Source organism: Alligator mississippiensis, chromosome 4 (assembly GCF_030867095.1).
Source record: "Alligator mississippiensis isolate rAllMis1 chromosome 4, rAllMis1, whole genome shotgun sequence".
Classification (NCBI taxonomy): domain Eukaryota; kingdom Metazoa; phylum Chordata; order Crocodylia; family Alligatoridae; genus Alligator; species Alligator mississippiensis.
Genome location: NC_081827.1, coordinates 244,192,734 through 244,215,588, shown reverse-complemented (window position 1 = coordinate 244,215,588; position 22,855 = coordinate 244,192,734). Strand labels below are relative to the sequence as shown.

General features: G+C 47.6%; 1 protein-coding gene across 2 annotated transcripts in view; it reads right to left on the bottom strand.

Moving 5' to 3' along the window:
* The window catches only part of HEG1 (heart development protein with EGF like domains 1), an 80,314-nt gene that overhangs the window by 48,249 nt on the left and 9,210 nt on the right, over positions 1-22,855 (bottom strand). For both annotated transcript variants that reach the window (XM_019480382.2, XM_014599304.3), the window contains exon 2: positions 1,568-1,912. In XM_019480382.2, coding sequence (XP_019335927.1) covers positions 1,568-1,912 — 345 coding nt within the window. The remainder of the gene's footprint in view (positions 1-1,567; positions 1,913-22,855) is intronic.

The following is a 22,855-nucleotide window of genomic DNA, read 5'->3' as shown; positions in this document are numbered from 1 at the left end:
CTCAAGTCCAAGATGGGCTGCCGCCACCGCTGCTGGCACCTGGACATGGCACAGCATGGGTGAAGCTCCTTGCTATTCAACCACAAGACAGGCCCCTGCTGCCGCAAGCTGCCAAAGCCTCACAGCTCTATGGGCCAGATCTGGATCCTGGTCACAGTTTGCCAGCCCCTGATTTAAGGGAATGAAGCAAAGTTTTGAAGCCAAGTCTGCAATCAGCAGGCACATACAGCAGAGGAGGGAGCGTGCTCTCGATTTTGCAAACCACTTGATTTTTCGCCATAGTTACCACCTCACAAAAGCTAACGAGCCTGTGAGCTTCAGTGAAGGTAGGCATGCAGTCGGGTGTTTTCGGGATAGGGGCTTTGGAAAGAAACCATGACGTGAAACTTTCATGAGCTTTAAGTCTCACTAGTGTTAAGTCTCCATTACATTGCCTGAGTGGTGTAAAAGGCCTAAGTAAAAATAAGGATCAGGCCTTGAAAGGCCAAAGATATTAATTACTGCAGTGTTTACACTGAAATGCCACCATGTTGGATGGTAAGGATGAGTTTAGTAATAGACAGTAAATGTAAATTAAACAATAAGATTCCTTCCCACTGGGTTACTGGTTAGTCAAGAATATCAAGTATCTCTTTTAAGAGCCCACGAACAAAAGGATCCAAATCATCCCATGGATTTCAGATCCTTGTCTCAGAAAACTTGTGTATTCCCTTGCTGCCAATTAGAGCTGAACCCGAGGGTAGTCCGCAGCTAGCCCACAAACCACTCCTCCCATATGTTACCTAATGCTTGCTGCACGTTACAGTGGCTTCCAGACATTTAAAAAAAACCCCACGCTTTACCAAAAGAAGCAGCGCGTTACTTCGACCTGGCTCTGCAGCATCTGTATAGAGCAGGCACTTCAGTGGGGCTTTTATTTAACAGCTGATTTAATCAGTTATTAGATAAAAGTGCCAGAAAGCCCTGCTAAAGCACCTGTTCTTTACAGACATTGGGCAAGCTGGGTCCAGTTAACGTGTTGCTTTTTCTGGGCATGTGCTGGGCTTGGCGTGGGAGCACGCTGAGTTTAAAGTAAAGCACCTTTTGGGATTTTTTTAACATCTGCAAGCAGCCTATGCTTCCTATTTCTCGAGCAGACTTCTAGGAATCAGCCTGCCTCCTACTCCTCTCTCCCCCTGGGCGCAGCATTAATTACAAGCAGTCAAGACAAGAAGTGGGACGCAGAAGGGCTGGCCGTCAGGCACAGGTAGCTGTGGAATTGCTGCTGCCTTATTCTTGTCCCTGCAGACAAGGGTAAGTCCTGAACATGGTGCAGGGAGCGCAAAATAAAACAAAGTTCAACTTCCAGCAAAGCTCCCAAGAACATGTCCAGTGGACAAACTGGAGGCTTCAATGTACATGGCTGGTGTGGGCAGACGTGGCAGCTGCCCTACTACAAACAGTAACACAGATATGCCCAGGTGCCAGCAACTGAGCATGAGTCCCTTAGAAAATGTTGCTTGCATTTGTTTCAGAGGCTTGGGTGGGATTTACCGAGCCTCCTGCACTTATGAAGGATAAAACCTACCTGCATGTTCACTTTGGGCAGATGAGTCCGTTGGCGTCTTGGAAGAACGTGTAACCACAGGCACAACTCCAAGCTCAGTGGTATCCACGTCACTTGAAGAAATATTACTACTTCTGTTCTGGTCTACTGAGAAGTGCTCCGTCAGATGCACAGAGCTGATTTTTTCAGTGTCAGAGATGACGCTTTCTGTTGTAGCTGCGGGCACTGTGCTGTTTGTGACAGATAGCAAAGTCCTCTCAACACTCGAGCCCAATGTGGTCAGATTGTCCATGTTGGCCACGGGAGAACTAGATGTCCTTATTTCAGCATCGGAACTTCGAATTGTCCGATGGCCACTTCCAATGACTGAAAGGGACAACACAGGGAAGTTAAAAAACTTAACACTGAATCTGCATGAAGCATAAAGATTCGTCTCATCGTAACAACATAAAAAACTGAGCTCTGGTCACAACGACACCGCAGGAAACCTGGAGCAATTTAAGCTGAAATCTACAGCCTGACTCTGGATTTACATGAATGCAAATGAGTTCAGAATATAACCCCCAATGTCACATTGTGTACTCAGCATGCATGCAGCAACAGAAGCCAACCTAAATTTGTCCTTCACTTCATTTGGGAAACAGTTTGGTGGAACAGCTTTTGCAAAGGGCAAAATGAACATCCTAAGGGAGAAATTACTGAAAGTATTTCTAATCTGATATGTATAAGAAAAACTGGTAACACGTCAATGCAATTTGGTCTTGGACCCCAACAATGATACCTATTTAACAGTGGGCATCCTGTACCGGATTTTCAGTGGCTTTAAATGCCTGGAGTTCAGGATTTTTTATCTGCCTGGATAACAATAAACTGAAAATACAATCCCAAATCACAGGTTGGCATATTCTGCCAGCCAAAAATGAGGTCCCAATATACTAAGGACAAATCTTTGCTGCTGCCTACTGCAGAAAGGGGAACGGCACTTGCTCCCCAAATACCTGCTTAGTCCATGGGGCCAGAGATGTGTGTTATTACTTTAACACTGATGATATTAATACCCTACCTTCTCAGGTCCTCTGAAAGTCAGGAGCTGTGTCCCTCCTTAAAGTGTGCCTATTTCTGAATATTTGGGCCTTAAATCTCTATTGGAAGACAGAAGCAGAGGACCAACATTTATCTCCTGAGTGACCAAGTCCAGTCCCTTGCTACCTACCACTGGTAACCACACAATATAATCCCTTTCATAAACTGATCAAGCTCCAATTTAAAAGTTTTGGTTTTGGGGTTGGTTTTTTTTGCCTGCTGTATTGCCATTAGAAGGCTGTTCCAGAACCTCAGGCCTCTGATGGTTAGAAACCTTCTAATTTCCAACCTAAATATATCCAAGTTTGATAGCATAGCAACCTAACAAGTGGCTCTGGCAAGATGTTAGTAGGAAAAAAAAAAAGTCTCCAAGAGATCTCAGACATCTGCAGTGGTGAAAGTCTCCATCCTAGCGGTGGAACAGGGCTGAAATGTCATGAGAGCTGCTGAGACTCCTTGTTCCCCAGGGAATCAATGGGAGCTATTTTGAAAAATGCCCAAGGCATCTGTCTGCATGTTTAGCAGCCTTAATACCTTTAAAAATGGCCATAAGTAGGGATGGAAGAGGCTAGTCAGCTTTTTTGGTTCAGCATAAACTGCTGACAGCAGCGTGACCGTGTATTATAGCTGCAGTTTTACCCTTATGTAGCCCAATACCATTCTGACCACAGCTTCAAACTGTAGCTGCCATGAAGAGTTTAGATGAGACTGAATGGAGGAATTCAGGCTACCACCTATGTTTGTTCCCCAAGATTGGGCAAAACTTAAGAGATTCAGATCATGAACACAAACTAGCAAGGTTGGTTCATCTGGGCTTGCAGCCCTGGAGGCTTGGCTGGTGTTTGGGGTTGAAACGGTCCCGACAATGAACCTAAAGCTAAGACCAAGTCTCGTCCACTTCATCTGAAACGAAGAATGACGCCCCAAGTCCATTTCTCCATACGCGCCCCAATACTTGATGCTACTTTCTGGGACAGCCACCTGATGAAGCAAAACCCCACGAGGATCTGACTGCTGTGTGCGAAGTGTGGCAAATGGACGGGTCTGGTTCACCACGTTGAGACAACAGAGAAGCAACTGGGGAGTACATCTGGAGTCTCCTAAACATCAGGAAAAATCTGACAGGAGAAGGGCAGCCTGCATCCCCACCCGGACTCGCGATTGCACTGGGCGCCATATAGCTACAGAGCATGGCCTGCCCCCATCGGTCCTCCCCCAGCAACCAAAGACAGGGTGTCTGGGGACGAGCCCACGGAGGACGACGGAGGATGTGGCAGGTTCTGATGTGAAAGAAAAATAAAACTTTCCTGTACTCCCCTAGTGCTCCCCACGAGAGCAGAGGCCCTGAACAAATTTCACTGGGGCAATTAAGCCTGTCTGCCTAATGTTGCGTTGTAGCCATGACGGTCCGGGAAATAGCCATGACAGTCCGGGAAATAGGCAAGAAACAAGGGGGTTTTTGGTTTTATCTTTTACTGGGTGAACTGTAGAGCTGAGAGAGACGTTAGCTAAGCGTTGAGGCACCAAGTGCCCTCTTTCAGATCATGGTAATTTCCCCTTGTAATAGCTTTGCTGAAAAGATGCTCATCTCATGGAGGTGGTGTCATTTCAGCCGCGGGTGATTTTATCTCCCTTTCCATGCAGGAGTTTCAGTGTTAATTTGCCAACTTCAGATGACGAGAGCTGTCTCGATAGCAAACACCTTGCAGTAGGCGCTGTTTCCTGTGTGTGCACACGGTGCCGAGCACACACAGACACCAACAATAGTAGGGCAGAGGCTGCCGAGTGTCTTGACATCATCCGATGAAGGCTTTTTGCATTCAGCTGTTGTTTCCATGCAAATGAGCACACCGAGTGTCCCAGTTCTCCCATCCCAGGCTGTCACAACAAGCCAGCCTTGCTCCCATTTAACAAGCTGCTTGTTATGGCCATTTGGGATATGGGGGCTTTCTGAAGCACAGCAGGAGGCTTGGCACATTCATTTGCAAGTCAATACCCAGATTGTAATTGCCGTCCATAGCCCTTTCTGAGCAGCCCTGAAGCTGAAAACTGCGGGTGCGCTGGTGGTCAGCGCGCTGCATTCATCTCTGCGGCCCTCCCTGTCTAACCGCTCTGAGATGGGCACGAGCGGGTCCCCCTGCGTGCGGGTAAAGCGCTGAGACAAGCTCTCGCCGTGCAGCAGCATCCCTTTCCACAGCACACAATAAATGCCAAGTAGCAAGCACTGGAAAAAAAAAATCCCTTGAGGGCTGAATATAGATTGAGTGAAATCTGCTTTCCCAGGTGACCGAGTAATTTGTCACTGAACTAGCAGCGGGGTGCTTTGCAAGCCATATTACAATCCTGTCACATGGAAAAGTGTGCAAAGAAATACAGCACGTTTGAGAGCCTCTGCTCTCAAAATGTACCGCGGAGCTGTCTATTCGACTGTTTCTCAGTGACTCTGGATCCAAGGGCATCTGTTCAGACATTAAGGGAGGTGGCATTTTTTTTTCCATCTGCAAGATCACCCCGAGGTGCAAAAGTCAGGCATGCCTGGGCTGTCTCCCACTGGCACAACCTCACTGGTGTGTAGGGCCAAGCCACATCTCGTCTTCTTCATCCTCTTCAGGTTGCTGCCTGTGCAGACTGTGCGGTGCCACCACCTTCAGGATCCAACCCTAGAGTTGGACCTTCACCCCCAATGCGCACGAGCCACCCTAGGATCCGGTTCATGCTCTCAGGGCCAATTTCAGCTCATTTTCTCCACGCTCGTTTGGATCTGCAGCCTTGACCGGAATAAAAAAATAATTAAACTTATACTTGTCGTGTAAATCTGGCTCTGAAGAGAGTCAGTGAGCGCGCCTACTGAGCATGATGATGTTCACACAAACCGTTCAGAGCAGAGCAGCGCTTGACGTTTTGGCCAAAAAGTCCTCAAGGGCAGATGTGTGACAACGCAGGCCTGGGCAACCGTTCCTGTGGGCACAGATGCTTTGAAAGTCTGGGCTGTGGCGTGAAAGGATGATACTCTTATGGCCAATGTGAGTTTTCAGAGACAGGACGAAGGACTCAAACAGGACTGATGTCTGCATGACTGCTCAGTCTGTCGCCAGGTATAGAAGAGATCTGGGCCCATCACATAGGTGTTGTGTCTCGCTTTCAGAAACTGGTCTTCAACGATGATGCTCAGCTTGAGCACAACAGCCTAGACTGTCTTCCAAAATGAAATAAATACGGGGCCATCTGGCCTCTTTAGCTCTATGAAAGGCTAATCCCATAACAGGCCCAGAGCTCAGGTACAGGAGTGTCACGAATGATTTCATCACAAGCTAAGCTGTTGCCTTTGGTTTAAAAGCGCTCTTCACTGCCAACGGCCGACAAGAGAAATATTTCCATTGCAATGCAAAACTGTCGCATCACCTGTCACCTCGGCGTTTTCATTTCCAGTTCAAACGAGCAATGGAGCTAACCCGACATTGCTATTAGAAGAGCTGCGTTTCCTCCGCAAGGGTAAAGCGCGTGCTACGTATGCATGTCCGGGATAAACAGCTCATGTCCCAGCAGAGTTTTTCAGACCCTGCGGCCGCTGTTTCCAACCTTGCTCTGTGCTGAGCTGGGGCAATTCTTAAAGCACAGGCAGGCAGATCTATTTATATGTGTACACAACGCAGCTGGACCTTCGGCCTCACCAGTAATTCCATACCTGGCAGGAGTGCCACAATCCCTCTCATTCCCGCCTTGCCTAAGTTCCCGTCAATAATTGAGGCTCGTCTCAAATGTCAGTTGTGCCGCTGTGGAAATGGCTGTTCATCTAAATGCTAATCACAACATTTTCAACAGGCATCACTCAAGCCCCCTGTCGTGAAACACCTGGCTGCTAACACTGGGAGATGGTGCTCGAGCCCCACTGCGGGGCCGGGGAGAGGACGGGAGGAAGGAATAAGATTTGCCACCCTGCTGCATCCAGATCCCCCGACTGCAGCTCTGAGCAGCGTGTTGGACTCGGGTATGGAGCAAGCAATTGAAGCTGTGGCCTCTCTGCGCCGACCTGCGGGCCGGCCGCCGGGCTTAAGTGTGCTCTGCTCCACCGAGGAGTACTGTGGATGATGTCCCTCTCCTCTGCAGAGCCAGGGAGCCAAGGAGGTACACGGGGTGGGGGCAGGAATTTGCTTCTGCATCATCCTTATTTTCTGGTTGTATCTAGAAGCCATGGTTTAGAGCCCTTTGCGGTTCAGGCCCAAGCCTGAACTCATCTCTTACCATTTTATAACTCCTTCTATTCAGAAAACCCACACAACAGGTAACGCAGTTGGGCCCAGCAGTCACTTCTAGTGCAGAACATTACAGAACGGATTTAGGACCGGAAATTAAGGATGAGACCACCAATCTCCAGCTCAAACTATGGGGAACTACCTAGCCTGGATATATAATACACAGAGTCTTTTGGGTCGAGTTGATATCTTTTATTAGACCAACTTGGAGGTGGGCTGATGTTCATCTACCAACCTCCATGTTGGTCTAATAAAAGAGATCAACTCAACCCAAAAGACTCTGTCTATCACATAGCCCCAGGCCAATATGGTTAACCCCAAAAGAAAACTCCCACAGGCTGGATATAAGTATCTATATTGGAATTTGATCCCCTATTTTTCCCAAGGGATCTTTCATTGGGTTCTTGGGTTTTTAGATCTCTGCTAAAGTCAGGGCCTTCAACTACACAGTGTCCTCCAACACCAGAGGGAAACCCAGCAAAGGAAACACTAGGATTTAACCCATGCATTACAATGAAACCTTGCATCTGAACTTCAGTAATTTTCTACAAAGAGTTTTATTCTTGATGATTAATATAACTTCTAACATATGTGGATTTCCAATAGTACTAAATAGAGCTTTTTTTCCTACCTACAGGGAGAACTACAACAATTTATTTAAGCAACTATGTGGCTTAATATTTGCAGATTATTATTAGTTTGGCATTTTTAGTATGTTAGGAAATAAATAATATACTGAATGATGAATAATATATTGCCTAAGAATTCCCCACAGGACCAAGGCCTTAATAAATCCATGACCTACTGTGCTAGTCATATAGCTTGATCTCACAAGTTAAAGGTTTTCCCACTGATTCATTCTTTATATAAGCAAGTATGTGACCTGCAAGCCAAAGTTTATGGAAGAGGCATGCAGACTTGTCATATTTTGTTTTTATTTACATGTATTTAAACATTTAAATAAAATATTTAAACATTCAAATGATTTTTGTTATTTGTTTAGCAAATCAAAAAGTGGAAAGAAAGTATTTTGCTCAACTCAAAATGTTTAATTACATTTTGAGCCTTTTGTTTAGATCCTTGAGTCAAACCGCAATAAAGTTTGAAACAAAATATCTTTTCAAGTAAGGAAGAATCAAACATTTCAACATTTTTTTATGAATCTTATTTTGGGGAGCGATTTTTTTAAAATCAAAACAACTGGAAACATTCGACACAAGTTGTCGTATTGTTTTGATCACACAGGCCTATCGCTACGTAGCATTTTGTAAGGTCTGGGTATACAAACAGTTCACCAGCATATAAAAGCGAGAGAGGACTTATCCTGTCAGCTGCTCTGTAATAACTGCCCAAATTTGGGTGGCAGGAAAACCAAGCTAGTTTAGCCTTCGATGAAAGAAGAGAACAGATGTTGCACAATAAGACCCGCATCCTTTCACCCCTTACTAACTTGTCTGAATGTCCACTGCCACAGGGTGATAAGTGCCCAAGCCAGTCCTGGTCCAGAAAAGTCAATGGCGAAACTCAAAATGACTCCAAAAGGAGCAAGCCGTAAAAGTTTAGAAGAGGAAGTAAAGCATAATGAATTGCTATAACATGCCAGGGAGGTAGAGGACCACCAGGCAGAATAGGACCACCGGAGCTGGAACTTGGCCAGAGTCTTAGGCTAGCCCGTCACAAAAAAATGCCACATGAGCTGATCTGCCAATGTATGGCCTATTTACTCATGTGAAAACTGATCCTCACTCTCCCAGAGAAGGGATTTCCTAAATTAACCTCGAGAGATTTTCTCCTTCCAATTAGGTAGCAAAAATTAAATCTGTGTTTATAAAATAAAACCATAAGAGTCACTTTGTCTTCCAGAAGAGCCCTTCTTAATCTTAACTAAGGTCTACATTTCCGTCATGTACGCAATCATTTCCCCCCACATGCCCAATTTCCTTCATAGCTCACTTAAGGAGAAATGAATAGTGGAAGGAGAAGATCATTGTCTGGTGCAGCTGTGGGGCGATGCTGTGTGTGAAGGAGGAGGTGGTATTTTGCAAGTGCTACAGCCTTCTGGGACCAGCCCGTGCTGAACTAAGCACTGTACAATCTTAAGCACATCTCTCATGAGGAACCAGAGCTGTAACTATAAAGCTCACATCTGTTAAATCATGTAATCTTAGCATCACCATGGGACACAGGGAATAATCTAAACTTAGAAAGCAATTTGGCAGGCCACAGAAAAGCTTTAAGACCTAGGTTAGACTACCAAAAATCTAATAAAGAAAAGAGCTGGGGCGCTTGTACACGTGACGTCATTAACAAGTACACGTGATGAAAATCTCACTTTGTGTAGCTGAATGGCACCACAGTGGACATGTGCAAGACTCGGGGGGGGGGGGGTAAATGACTTTGCATCATTGCAAACTAAACTACATCTGGATGTAGTTCAGTTTGCAACTCTGCAAACTGCAACGACTCGGTGATGATACGACTCGCATACGACTTGTACGATGATGCAAATTGCAACGACTGGATGATCTTCCAAGGTCCCTTCCAGCCCTAATGTCTATGAACGATGCAGCTGTCAGCTCACCTCCCAGCCATGGGAGAGGCAGGCAGGCTCCACGGAAGAAAAGGATCAGGCCCCTCGCCACTCCCACCTTCAGCAGGCTCCTGCTAAAGGCAGAAGCGGTGAAAATCCCGATCTTTTTTTTTTCCCTGCCGGGCACAGCCTGCCCACCTCGCCCATGGCTGGGGGCCAATCTGCCTGGTCCTTCCCTCCACTGTGATGAAGCCCCCCCAAGCCATTTGGGCAGGCTGCTAGTGGGCCAAGGGCTGCCCCAGCTTGGAGACAGCATCCGGCCCAAGCAGCTGTTCCCGGGAGCAGAGCCTGGTGGGTTTCCAGCAGCCACATTCAGGGACCAGTTGCATCGGGCTGAGTGCTGCCTCCGAACTGGGGCAGCACCTGGCTCGCGAGCAGCCCACCTGGGTGGCCCTGGAGGGCACTGCTGCCATGCAGGCAAGGACCAGGGCCCCCCACAGCTCAGGGGCTGTTCGGCCTGCCCGCCCCCCTGGCCACAGGCAGGCTCCAGCTCCGACAGAAAAACCCAAACCAATAAAAAAAGGATCAGGCCCCTCACCGTAACATGATGGAAAAATTGAAATGGTTTAGTCCTCAGGGTTTTATTCTATGCCCCACCATTTCAATTTAAGGGGCACAAAATAAAACCTTGGGGATTAAACCCCAATCACGTGGACAAGCGCCCTAGGACCTCTGCCTGCTGAAGCTGCCAGGCTTCACGAGGTGGCACATACTTCTGCTTGCATCTTTATCAGCTACCAGGAAAATGGCTCAGTGTTATGTTTTGAAACACTGCTGCGGATGTAATGATTATGGGTGGAGGCTGTTTGGGAGCCAAGTGAGTTTGTGTGAACAAAAGCTACAGCCCTAAATCTGGCCTGTCCAGGGCTCTCTGGGATTTTCAGTTTCCTTCCTTGTTCTTGCCCTGAAAGAAGCAAAAGAAAGAAGAAAAAAAAAAACACCCCAAAGCAGAAAACCTTTTCATACTTTCAACTGGGCAATTCAGCGTAAACATGATATTCCTTCCCAAGGGTCCCCTGTGTGCACGAACTATGCAAAGAATGCAAAGGTTCTTCTAGTTAACCGCTTTTTAATTTCTAACAAGGTTTTTTTTTTTAACCAGGTGGAAAACAAAACAAAAAAAACCCCCTTAAAAGCATAATCAATGGATAGGAAATATCCTGCTAATGCCAGCTGGAATCTACAGGCAAATCCCTCAGCTCTGCACAGCTCTCCGTGGCAGTAACGATGGGAGGCAGCATCCAGGACCACCATGTCCAGACATCAACTTTGGGACGACCTCCCTCTTATCATGTCCGATCTCAAGTAAGCGCTTGGGTAAACAGACCGGGCTTGTCCTGTGCCCCAAAGGGCAGTCTCTAGCGGGCTGATAAGAGAAGTAGGGACTGCCCAACAGCAACGCCCTGACTCCGGTCTCCGAGGTCAGCGCTCCGGGCGCCACAAAGGGAGAACACTCCCTTGTTTTAAGTCATGTTCCAACTATCTATTATGTCAGGCAGGCTGGGGTTTTCGTAAAGAGGCTTGAAGAGGTTGCCTTGTACCCCGAGCCACTGAAAGATGGTGGAGTGAAGTATAAGGATGGCATCTGAGTGAGACGTGTGAACACGGTCTATACATACCCGTGGGCCAGACCAGACACTCTTCGCCAGGACAGGGACCCAGAGCACCACGACAGTGGGGAACCTATCTCCAGTTGTTTTTTCCCCCCCTAAGTGGGAAACCAGTCTTTGGATGGTAGAGAAAAAAAAATCAAGTCTGACAATTCAGCCAGGTTGTGACAACTGCAAACTCACTCGCTCTCACCCAAGAACATTTGTCACAAACTTCCAAGCACCTTGTAGAAAAACTGGGATTTTGCTCATCCAGAGGTTCCTGATCTCTGGGAGCCTGAGAGAAAATCAAAGGGCTCTGGGTGGCTCTCCATAGCTTCTCTAGGAAAGCCCTGACTCCGCTCGCCATTTGGTGAGCGCTCCTGCCAACCCGGGCCGACCAGTCTCCGTTACACAGTACAAGCATTGCACGTGGGAACAAAGAAAACCTGGCAGTGAACCCAGGTGCGGCACTTACCCTGGAAGGTGACACTGCGTAAAGCAGAGACCGTTTGGCTCTGTTGGGCTATCTCGGTTTCCCTTTCTCCTGACTGCAGTGACTGGCAGGAGAAAGACTAGGAACTGCAGAAGCAGGAAGAAGAAACCCTCAAAGGAACGGTGGCCCCTTTGCAGGGCTGAAAGTCCCCTCCCTGTCTGCCTCCAAACCTGGCAACTTCAAACTCTGAACCTGATCCCAGCTCTTTATTTGAATGAGTCTTAGAAATGTGCCCCCAGCACCTCAGAGCATGTAATTTAATACACGGCAGACACTGGCCCAGGATTTCAGGCTGTGATAAAGCAGGCTTGCAAAGCGGTACTCACTTGGGATGACAAGCTGGCAACAGTTCATTCACTTTGCCAGCAGCCTCATCTGCATATTTTGTACCTGAAGTTGGACTTCTACACTGTGTAAAACAATTGTGCAAGGCTGCAATGAAATTACGGCTCAATCATTTTAACCTCATTTTAGGTTTGGATGATTTAATTAGCCATTAAAGGTAACGACCACAGCCTTCTTACATCAGGCCTGCAGTGCTGGCTAAAGACGGTCGGCAGGTTTTTACATCAGGGTTCCTGGAGCAGGAAGGGACAACGGGGACATCAGTATTTTGTAGCTACTAAACACATGCATTTACGGGTTGCTTTATTCAGGATGCTCTGAATGGCAATGTTCATCATGGTTCCCTTTATACGGTATTAAGCAACTATGTGTAAATAAAAACTTCAGCAGTGTTACAGTAATGCTCTACACTCCCATAGCATGTTCCACTCTAGGAGCAATCTACAATCAGAAATGACACTTTAGCCTCCAGGTGAGTATCATTATCACCATTTTAAAATAGAGGAAACTTAGGCATTGAGTTCAAAACTTCAAACAGTAGCCTCTAACTTTGGAACTAAGTACAGACAGTCAAAAAGCAAGAGTCTGGATCGATTCAATCTTTGCAGGCTAGCCAAGCTGCACAGATTGAACCGATAAGCAAGTGAACAGACATTCACTTTTGATTCCGGAAATACAGCCACATGCCTGCAGTGGCCCAGACCAAAGTCCAGGGGGCACTAGAGCACACTTCCTTGTTGGGCTGGAGCAGACCGCTTAGGCCAAGGCTAGCCCACCCACCCTGTGTGTGTGTGGGGGGGGAGAGGTTGCAGGGGAGGTGCAAAGCATCCTGGGATGCTGGGGGACTGTGAATTAACTTGAATGTGGAGGGGATCTGGGACAGAAGCTCAAGAAACCAATTTAATCGAAATCAGTGAGGTCTGATACTGCATCCATTCAGGTTTATCTTAAATCAGGTTTGGCCATTTTGAAAGCGGTTTATGTGCACTGAACTTTTGTTGTGTTACAGATTTGAACTGGTTTCCAAGCACTTATACCGGTTTGTGTGTAATTTCTGTCCCTAGCATGGGTGACCACTTTCAGGTAACAAAAGGCCTAGAAGTTCAAAGGGCAGAGTTCAGACAACTCCAGATGAAGACAATGCCTGCTCTTCAGAATATGAGTTGAGCTTATAAAACTGAGCACCCCAAAAAATCACTGATCTCTTAAAATTCACCACTTCGGGGAAAATGTATTAAACATAACCCAGTGTCTGATACCCATGACATAGCTTTATTTCTCACCAACATTTGCATTAAAAAGCTCAATAACATTGCACTCTCTAGAGAGGTGTTGTGTATCTCCAGTAAGGAGACAAGGAAATGTGTAGAGACAATATACCTTGCTTTATACCACTGTAATCCTATCACTCACTCATGCTCCCCCCTGACACACTTCCTCCCCATGCCTTTGCAGGCAGAGGAGAGTATACAATAGACCATTGGGACTTTGTGCAGTGTTGGCTCTATAGTTTATACCCCTGCCCTCTCTCACACTCCACTAACGTCTCCCATGCGACTAGATTCAACAAGGTAGGAGGGAACAACTCATCTCTATCACGTTCTGTTCCCAATTCACACCTGCAAGACACACCAATGAGAGCCGACGCTACCAGGATCAGTGTTTGCACACACAGCACCACTCGCCCCATAACCTCATACAGATGTCACTGGCTGGCCCAGGCTGTCTGCATGGATGGCTGAGATCCTGAGGAGTCAGGGACTGAAACCTCTCCCTGGTGTGGAAGGTGGCGGGGAATGAACCTTTTCCCACTTCCAGAAAGAACCAAGTGGAAACTCAAGTAAGTTCCCAGCCCTTACACAGACAAACCTGGGCAGTGGAGAGTTGGGCCCATGCCTTGTCTACAACGCAGGCTAGGAATGAGTGCAGTCTTTGCGGACATCTCCATGCAAGCTTTAAGCCCTAGTTGACTCAGGTATGGCTAGGTGCATGGTCACAGCAGGACAGGGCTTCAAATGGGCAATAACCCACCTGGAAAGCAACACACACACAAGTTGGCCCGCTTTAAAGCTAGTTCACGGAGGAACGGATGAGCTGCTGTGACAGCTCGAAGGAAGCGCGGAGGAGCCTGGGGTCGTTGCACAGGACTGGCACTACAACAGCCAGCTGAGCAGCCACAATCACATACCCCGCTGCTACAGTGCTGAGAATCCTTTCCACGTTTCTCTCGCACCGACTAGTGCACGCAGACCGGGAAGCGACTTGACTAATGATTCAAGCACAGCACAAGGCACGTAGGTTAAAGTATCCCCTCGGAAAACCAGAAACGCAGCAAACAACAATGGCAAGGGAGTCTTTTATTGGTAAGGATTGCCATAGAGCAGGGGCACCCAACCGGCCCAGCCCTCCGGTGGGACAGATGTAGACCAACCGTGGGAATTGCTCCCCCGAAACAGCTAACACACATCAACAACAGGGCTCCACACGCTGCCATTGAGCAGCGGGCTGCCCCTGAATAACAGGCCCATCTGCAGGCTGAGGGCAATGTCTCCATAGGCCGTATCCAGCCTGCAAGACATACCTCTGCCACCCCTGCCGTAGAGCGACTGAGCTGCGTGTGAAAAGGAAGAGTCTTGGATAGACTGGCTTTCCCACCAGCTCACTGTTTGTCCTTTTAAAATACAAAGAGAGGGTCTCATGCCCCAGGAGAGGTGGGAAGGGACGTGACAAAAAGAGGATCAAGTAGGGTGGTGCATGCTGGTGCCTTACCTTCATTTTGATGGAATTTAAAAGCCTGACAGTACTGGGGAGACGGGGAAAGGGGGCAGGGGAGAGGAAACACCGGGAAAGGCAGGTCCGGTTTCCCTACTGTGGGAAGGCTTCCTGGAGGAGGCTGGACTTTTTTCAGCCCATCCCTGAATGGAAAGGGGTAACGAGTCCTTCATATAAGCAGTTTTCTTACTACCTGGCTTAAGTAAATAAGTGTTAATGAAAAGAAACAAAAACTCTTCCAAGCGGCATTACAAAAGCACCCTCGCTTCTCTTCTCAATTCATCAGGTTTTATTGCCGGCCGTACAGTCATGACCCTTCTCCAGTCAACCCAAGTTTTCCAGAGGGCACCAGACCCGATTTTTCTTGGGCTGAATACAAGCAAAAATGTATTTAATGGTTACATCTTTTCTCCTACATCAGGAAAAATTTTGAGAAAAAAAAAGCCATTGCTCCATTTCCTCTTCTCCCGTGTTTTTAAAGTCTCCCTGCCACGTTCAGTAGCTGGAAGGTAGCACAGCTCCTTCAGGCCCTAAACGCAGGCAGGGAAGGAGAAACGTCCTTTAGAGATCTAATGTGTTGTCATTTTAACTTTTGCTCCCAATTGAGAGCAGTGCCGCTGGAGTCTGTCGGACGGCTCGGAAAGGAAGTCGACTGGCAAGACTCCACCGAAGTGGAGTTGCTAGGTCACTGGAACAATAAAAAAGCAAGAAAAAACATCCTGGCTGAAAAAAAATATAGGGGAGGAGGTGAGGGAGAAAGAAAAACCATGGCAGCTCCACAAGTGTTACAGTACAGCTTGACTGGTATGAAATAATGTTGGGGAGATCAGGACAATGCCATCGCTGACTTCTGTAAGCGTGCGAGCTAATTTATAGTGCAGACCTTTCGGCAGCACTTTTGTCCCAGCAAGGAAATAATAGAAACGCATCATTTGTCTGCGAGGTTTATAGTCATTAGAAAACCTATATTGGCCCGGGTAGAACGGTATTTCAGAGGAAGCCAGCCTGCTGTTAGTATGTAAAGATTAATTACCCTTTGAATGGTAGAGCATCGCACTCAATTGTATAGCTTTGCTGCTCCATTAGACATGTACCAGCAGCTGTCGACACTCATTTCTACTGCGCAGGATTAACAATACTACCTTTAAGCAGAAAAAGATTTCAACACCCACCCCCAACAGAGCGAGCTCCAGCTCACAAGTCTGGTCCCTTAAACAAGTAGGGAAGCTGTTCATCGCAAGTGCTTCGCAGAAAGGGGCTGCTGCTATCGATTTTAAAGCCAGAAGGAACCATTAGATCATCGAAGCTGACCTCATGTATAGCACAGACTATTAAGTTTCACTCATTCACGTCTGGACGTAGCCCAATAGGCTTTGGTTAAATACAAGTTAACTTTGAATCCCAAAAAGTGGATGTTTAGAGACTGGTCCACACCCAAGCTTTTGTATGAGCATAACAGCCCTCTCCACGGTAGTTATCGTTCACCACAATGAAGGTAGAAGTTATGCCTGTATAAACAACGGTCAGAGGTATAAGAGCAACCACATGTAGAGGGAAAGGAGTAGCTTGCCTGGTGCCATTTTTTGAGACAAGACATACATTAAAAACACCCCAGGCTAAAAGGAGGTTTGGGTGGGATTTCCGTGCCTGCAAAAATCCCACCCGAATCCTTGAGCAAACGGCACTTTACCTCTCCCTACAGCGCCTTCGAGCCAAAAGTCTCAAAGTATTTTACACGCACAGCTGATTTAGTGCCGCAGCACTTCTCTCCCCCTCTCCAGCCAGCAAGCAAATGTCATTAAAACCCCACTTTTACAGAAAAACAGGCACAGAGGTGAAGAGAGCCAACACCCAACACTTTGGGAGGCAGTACCTGAAATAGGAGCAGAGCTTAGGAAACCCTGTGTCCACAGGATGCAGAGACTGCAGCTACAACGGCCTCCTCCTGAACTTGGGATTGCTATTAAGAAATAAGATCCACTTTGTCCTGCTCACCCCTCTCCGCTGCACCCTTCCCCTGAAACATGCCCAGGCCCACATAAGGTAATCAGGACTCATAGTAGAGATGATGTCTTTTATCAGACCAACAAGAGTTTTGCAAAAAAATGTCTTTAATTAAAGACCAATATGGCTACAACCTGGATACCAGGCACATACCAATGGCTTGAGCACACAGCCCTGCACTCCTCTGAGCCATACTGACTATCTGCTGGGCGGAGAGAGGAGGAGTAGATGGGCCTCGTGTCTTGGTGGTGGTTGCACGTGCAGCAGTGAAGTGGCACAAACCAGGCGTGAAGTTTAGGCGAAGCGGAGATCACAGCTATTGTAACCACCAGCAACCTGCCTCTTCCTAGCCCCGAGGCCTTCATCCTGCACTTCTCAGTCAGCTGAAACGCTGCATGGTGGCAGCAGGCACTCCCAATGAGGGCAGTGGGGCGCTCGGGGGTGTCATGAAGTAGGAGACGACAAGTGAGGTGCAAGGAGATACGGAGATAAACTAAGCACAGGCTCGGGCTTGTCCCTACCTGGACAATCCCCCCTCCCCACTGTGAGGCCCCTCTGCAAGGCCGCCGGCACTATAATCTATACATTTGTTTTTAAAATTTGCTGCTACCCAATTACAACAGTTATGGAAGGGACCTCAAGCCCAAAAAGGTTGAAAACTCCTGCTCGCAGCCCGTTCCCTCCTCCTCCACGCGAGCCAAGCCCTCCACCAGCTACTCCACTGCAGGCTCTGTTCTCCAACAGCTCCTCGCTCCCCAACCCCATTCCTACTCACTGACTCGTCCTGGCCCTGCTCCTAAGGTGACGTGACTTGGAAATGGGAAAAGAGGCAGCTACAGTGCTTTTTTCAAGCCCTCTGTTTGGGATCGGATTTGTTAATGCCTGTATCAAGCCCTCTCTTCCCCTTTTATCGCCTTGTCCGAAAGGAAGCTTTTAATCAGCAGCTATCATATGCATGCAGCCCCGCAAGCCAGCAGGATTCCCTTGATCATGCTATTTGCCAGGAGGGTGCAATGTATCTTCAGCCACGAAGACCACACCTGACTGCCTAGCGTCTCTCTCCGCATTTCCTACCCACGACTGTTTAGTCCCGCTTGCAAGTCTCAGCGCTCTCGAGACTGGGACGGCAGCAAAGCCTCTTGCTTGACTCCCTTCCAGCGCGTTGCAGGGAGAGGGTGTAGTGCTTTGGTTTGAACTGTACTTGATCTTTGACACCCTATCATTTTCTTCCCCCTAATGAGCTATCTTGCCATCTGGCACAGAGAGAGCCAAAACGCGAGACCGTTTTGCTGGAACAAGTGAGGCTCTGAGTGAACTCAAAGCCTCACCATAGGGACGGGGGGTGATAGTGTGCTGAATATCTGCTGGGCTCTAACATCTGCTGCATTCATTCCCGCAAAAGCCACAAGTCGGTTTGGCGAGAGCACACGAATCAGTTCACTTCAAAAGAGATTACTGGGCTCAAAGAGGTGCGTGCTTTGCCAAGGGGCCTTCTCCAACGCTGCTTGGTGTCGTCGTCTTTGCAATACCGCTCTACCAGGAATCCTCTGTACCCTGCAACCCTATCTCCTCCTTCGCAGGCCTCCCACTGGCAGGCGACAAGCCAGCAAAGCACTTAATAACCTGCTTAACGTTAAGCATGGAAGTCATCCCAGTGGAACTATGTATAAGTGCTTTGCTGGATCGAGGCCCCAGCCAGGATCTTCCAGTCCTGGACCTTACCCTGACTTCCTTACGGACAGTGTCCACTAAGCCCAAGATACTTCCCTCCGGAGCACAGCCAGCCCTATCACAAGCAACCAAAGTTGGAAGCCCGGCTTGTGAACTTTCAGCATTGCATTTCTCATTCTCCCGTTGTCCTTTCCAAATCCTGATAGTCGTCATCTGTCCCTTGCTGTGTGAAGTCTCCTGTAGACCACGAGTGCCTCTGACCCGAGATCTGACATTGCATTTGCAGACTCCAACACACAAGCACAGCTTTGTTTCTTCTAAGTCAGGGATGTCCAACTGCTAAGGGGCTGGGGGCCATTTCCCTTCCTCTCGCCTGCTGGTTGGGTGCCCCCGACTCTTCCAGCCCCACAGGCTCTGCCTGCCACCCCACCTCGTCTCCTGGGGCAGGGGAAAGAAGGAGAAGCTGGAAGAGGGAGAGGGAGCCCGGAGACCCTGGCTGCAGCCAAAGTGATGGGGAGAGCAGTGGCTAGGTGGGAGTGGGGGGGCCTCAGATCAAGCCCACAAAGTGGACAGCCCTATTCGAAGGGACAGAGCCCTCGTGTCTAGAAGCAGATGACTTTGATGGTGTGGATGCTCTCCATGCGGTCTGTGAAGCCGTGCACATAGCAGCCAAGATAAGCATACTTTGTTGCATGCATTCGTATGCAAATCCAATTAAACATAAATAATACGCGTATGCATGAGGAGTATTAAAAGAAAGATGAATCACTTCTAAGGCCAGAAGGAACGCAGACCCCCAAATCTTCCCATTTCACCCTTGTGCCCATGATTTCTATTTGGGCTGTTGTGTGTGCTGTAGGACATGACATGTTCTTTATTAAAAGCCTTCAAAGGATGGAGAACCCATTTCATCTCCAGGTTATTTCACTGGTTTCAAACACGTGCCTTATTTCTCGTCCGAATGTGTCTGAAGCTATCAATCTCTGGATCTCATTATATCTTTTTCTACTAGTTTAAACAGCCACTTGCTATCAGAAATGGTAAGTATGCCTGGACTGTGATCCCGTCACCTCTAGAAACACGTCTTGGATAAGCTAACTAGATTGAGTTTCTTAAGTCTCTGAATGATTCAGGCCTTGAATCGTTCTGTTAGCTCTTTTCTGAACTCTCTCCAATTCACAATTTTGGAAATCCCACCTTGGTTCTGCAAAACCTTACTATACCTAGGACAGCGGCCTGCAAGCCTCTGTGTCCACATAGCAGCCACTCTGAGTACATGCTGTGCCGTGGCAAATCACAACCCAGCATCTCTGTGGGTTTATCGCTTGGCATCTCTTTGGGTTTATCGCTTCCTGCCCTATGCACAGAAAGCAGAATGCAAAATCAGACTGAAAGAACTTCTGTTCGGCTGGAAGATGCTACACGTCGGTTTGTCCCAAGCACAAAATCTCCACAAATGGATGTGAACCACCAGTTTGACTTCAAGAAAAAGCCCCAAACTGGAATCATAGCAGGGCCCAAACGGAAAAGATGAATTGTGTTATGAAAGCAAAGAGCCTGCCCATACTTTGCCCAGGTCATCCTCCTATTTTCATGATTTGGCCACCCTAGTGCCTTATTTTGCCATCTCCATAAGGTCTTGCAAACCAAACAGGGTTGGGCAAAGTTACTCCTTGAACAGGAGGCCTCCAAGGGACACTTTGACACTACAGGACCATACTTAACTACCAGCCAGACTTGGTAATTAAGTAGGTGGCACTTTTCTCTAGCACTGAACCAAGGGACTATGCTGCCTTATGGAAGAGACTTCTACTCAGGTCAATGAGTACCACGCACGGTACCAGGATGTTTTTTAAAGGAAAAGGGTTTCCAACCCAGTGTCCTGGCACACTTCCAATCTGAAGAGCTACTTTCTGCCTGTGAGTTTGAAATGGTTTTTGTACCGAATCACCAACTATCCTGCTCTCTTTAACTGCGGCCACAGGGACGGCTGCATTTTAGCTAGCACCGGGCTGACACAACGTGCTCGAGGGTACAAGTTCATTGGCCAGGCTTTGGGGCCGGTGGAAAGCAAAGGCTCTCAGAAGGGGACAACAGCAAGCAGTCAAGCCTTATGCTATCCATGTGGTCTATCGAATAAATGAGTCGTGCTATGGAGCCACTGACCCTCCCAAAGCTGAGATATTTACCTTCCCAGCAAAAGAAAGCAGGATTTGGGAAGGGAATGGAGACCTGGCAAAGTGGTAGAAAAGCAGCATAAAGGGAAATTAATCTGGGACGTGAGAAGGACCCTGCTCCCTCTGATCACCTGGAAAAGGATGCTGATCTAACCCAAATCAAGTAGCCATGATACTGCCAAGAATAGCCAAGGGGATGGGGTGGGAAACCCATTTCCAAGAGGCTGAGCTAGATCCTCTCTTCCAGCACCCCACAAGGGAAGAAAAGCTACCTAATAATCACAGCAAGCAGAATGGGCTAACGCTAAGCAATCGGGTGCGTAAGCATATACTTGCCACACTTCCTTCAGAAGAATTGAAGGGTGGTTTATACTTGCCGTTGCATTTTTATAAATCCCGGAGGGAGCCTGAAAACCAGGTGCCTCGTCCAGACTCTGCAAAAAATCTTTCCACGGGTACAAATTCTTCAGTGACCTAAGTTAGAGGAGAAACACGTGCAGAAGAGTTTCTTCCCGAGTGTCATGCCCAGCGCAGCAGCCGGAGCTCAGCTTAGCACCTGCAGCCTGTGGGATAAAACCTAGAGGGACGCAGCATGGTGGGATGGGACCGTGGAGTCCACTAAGAGTCAGACAAGAGAGGGGGAGAGGCTGGGGTGCGTTTCACACCCACCCCATACCGGTGCTACTCACCAACCCAAAAGCTGTGCAGTGGACAGTCCAGCCCAGCCCAGTATCCGCTTAAAACCTGTTCAAGACACAGCCCCGCACAAGTGCTTGCAGGGCATGGGCAGCAACAAGCTCCTACCACTGCCCTGCATTTCTCTTGGAGTCAAGTGACAAACGGGGCTAGGCTGTAATCCAGCATGTGGCCTGACCTTATCCACTGTGGTTTCTGCAGTGCTATGAGCCATGGTCACATTATTAATCCTCCGGGCTGAATTCTCAGGATCTTTTCTGTAAAATATTGAATATTCTGGCGGCTTGTGTGTTTTGGAAAGTATCTAAATACAAACCAACAGGCAGGACATTGCATGCATTCCAGTTCTTTTGTTCCGGCCCAGAATTTCTCAAGGTCTTTTCTTTATTTTTGATCCCTTCTTGTGTCCATATTTTGATTTTGGTGTGTGCCCCAGAAATGACTGTCTTTGTGCTTTTTCTGAGCTCCGATCAGGTTACCGCTTTGAGAATGTGTTTCAAAGAGCCTTTATTTGTGGTCTTGTCTGCAGTCTAACTCCACATCCTTATCCTGCATTTGATAAATGAGCTGATAATATCCCAGAGAGAATTAAAATGTAGTGGTTAGCCCTGTAACTGAATCCAAAATAAAAACAATGATGAATGTTCAAATGCCTAAAGCTATTGAGGGATATTTTTTTACAAGGTCTTTTAAAGATTGTACCAAGGGTAAGATGCCTTTTAAAGATGCCTTTGTAAATCACAGCTACTGAAATCCTTCTCCTTGTCCTTCTAAACACAGATGCAATTATTCCCAGCTCCAAAACAGGGACAAAAGATAAAATACAAGGGTGGTATTATGCCTCATGACAATCAAGGTCGCTGATTCTGATTTCTGGGGAAAGTAGATAATGTGCAGTTTCGCTGTTCTTGGGTATACCTTTCGTGAATGATTTGACACCACAGTTGGTCAAAACGGGTTCAACGTGCAATGCTGTTTCCCTCCTTTCACTATTATTTCTTACTGTTTGCAAATCCAGGTTGCTCTGCATGGCAAGCTTGCCAGATACTACGGGCTAAGCAGAGTCGACCCGAGTTCATCCGGGGAAGGAAAAACTTTCTTTCTATAAGGGAAGTGAAGTACTGGAAAGGCTACCTAGGGATCTCCTTCAACGGAAAGCTTTAAAAAAACTAATTAGGCAAACATATCCAGCATGGTCTAAGACTAGGCAACCTCTTGACCTTCCTTCCATCCCTATGAGTCTACAATTGCATGAAGCCCCCCCCAAAAATGGTCAGGTATGCCAGAAAGCAGTGCTTCGAGTGTTGCTGGTCAGTGCTAATGAGCAGTGTGGGGGCAGAGCAGCGCAGCGCTGTGCTACCAGAGAACATACCTTTTGGATAACATTCAAGTCCTTAACGCTCCCAAAGCCAGCCCTTCAGTCTGACTCATCACAACTCGCCGCAGCTCAGCGCAACGATGACATTTTACGCCAGTCAGCAGCGCTTACAAGAGTTTCCCAAAGAGGAAGGGTGTTAACGACAGCATCCTAACAAACTGCGATATGAGTAATCAGACTCCGTGGATCCAAATTCCTCATGTCCTTTCAGCTGGATAAGTTCCTCTTCACATTCACTTCTAAAAACTATTCTGG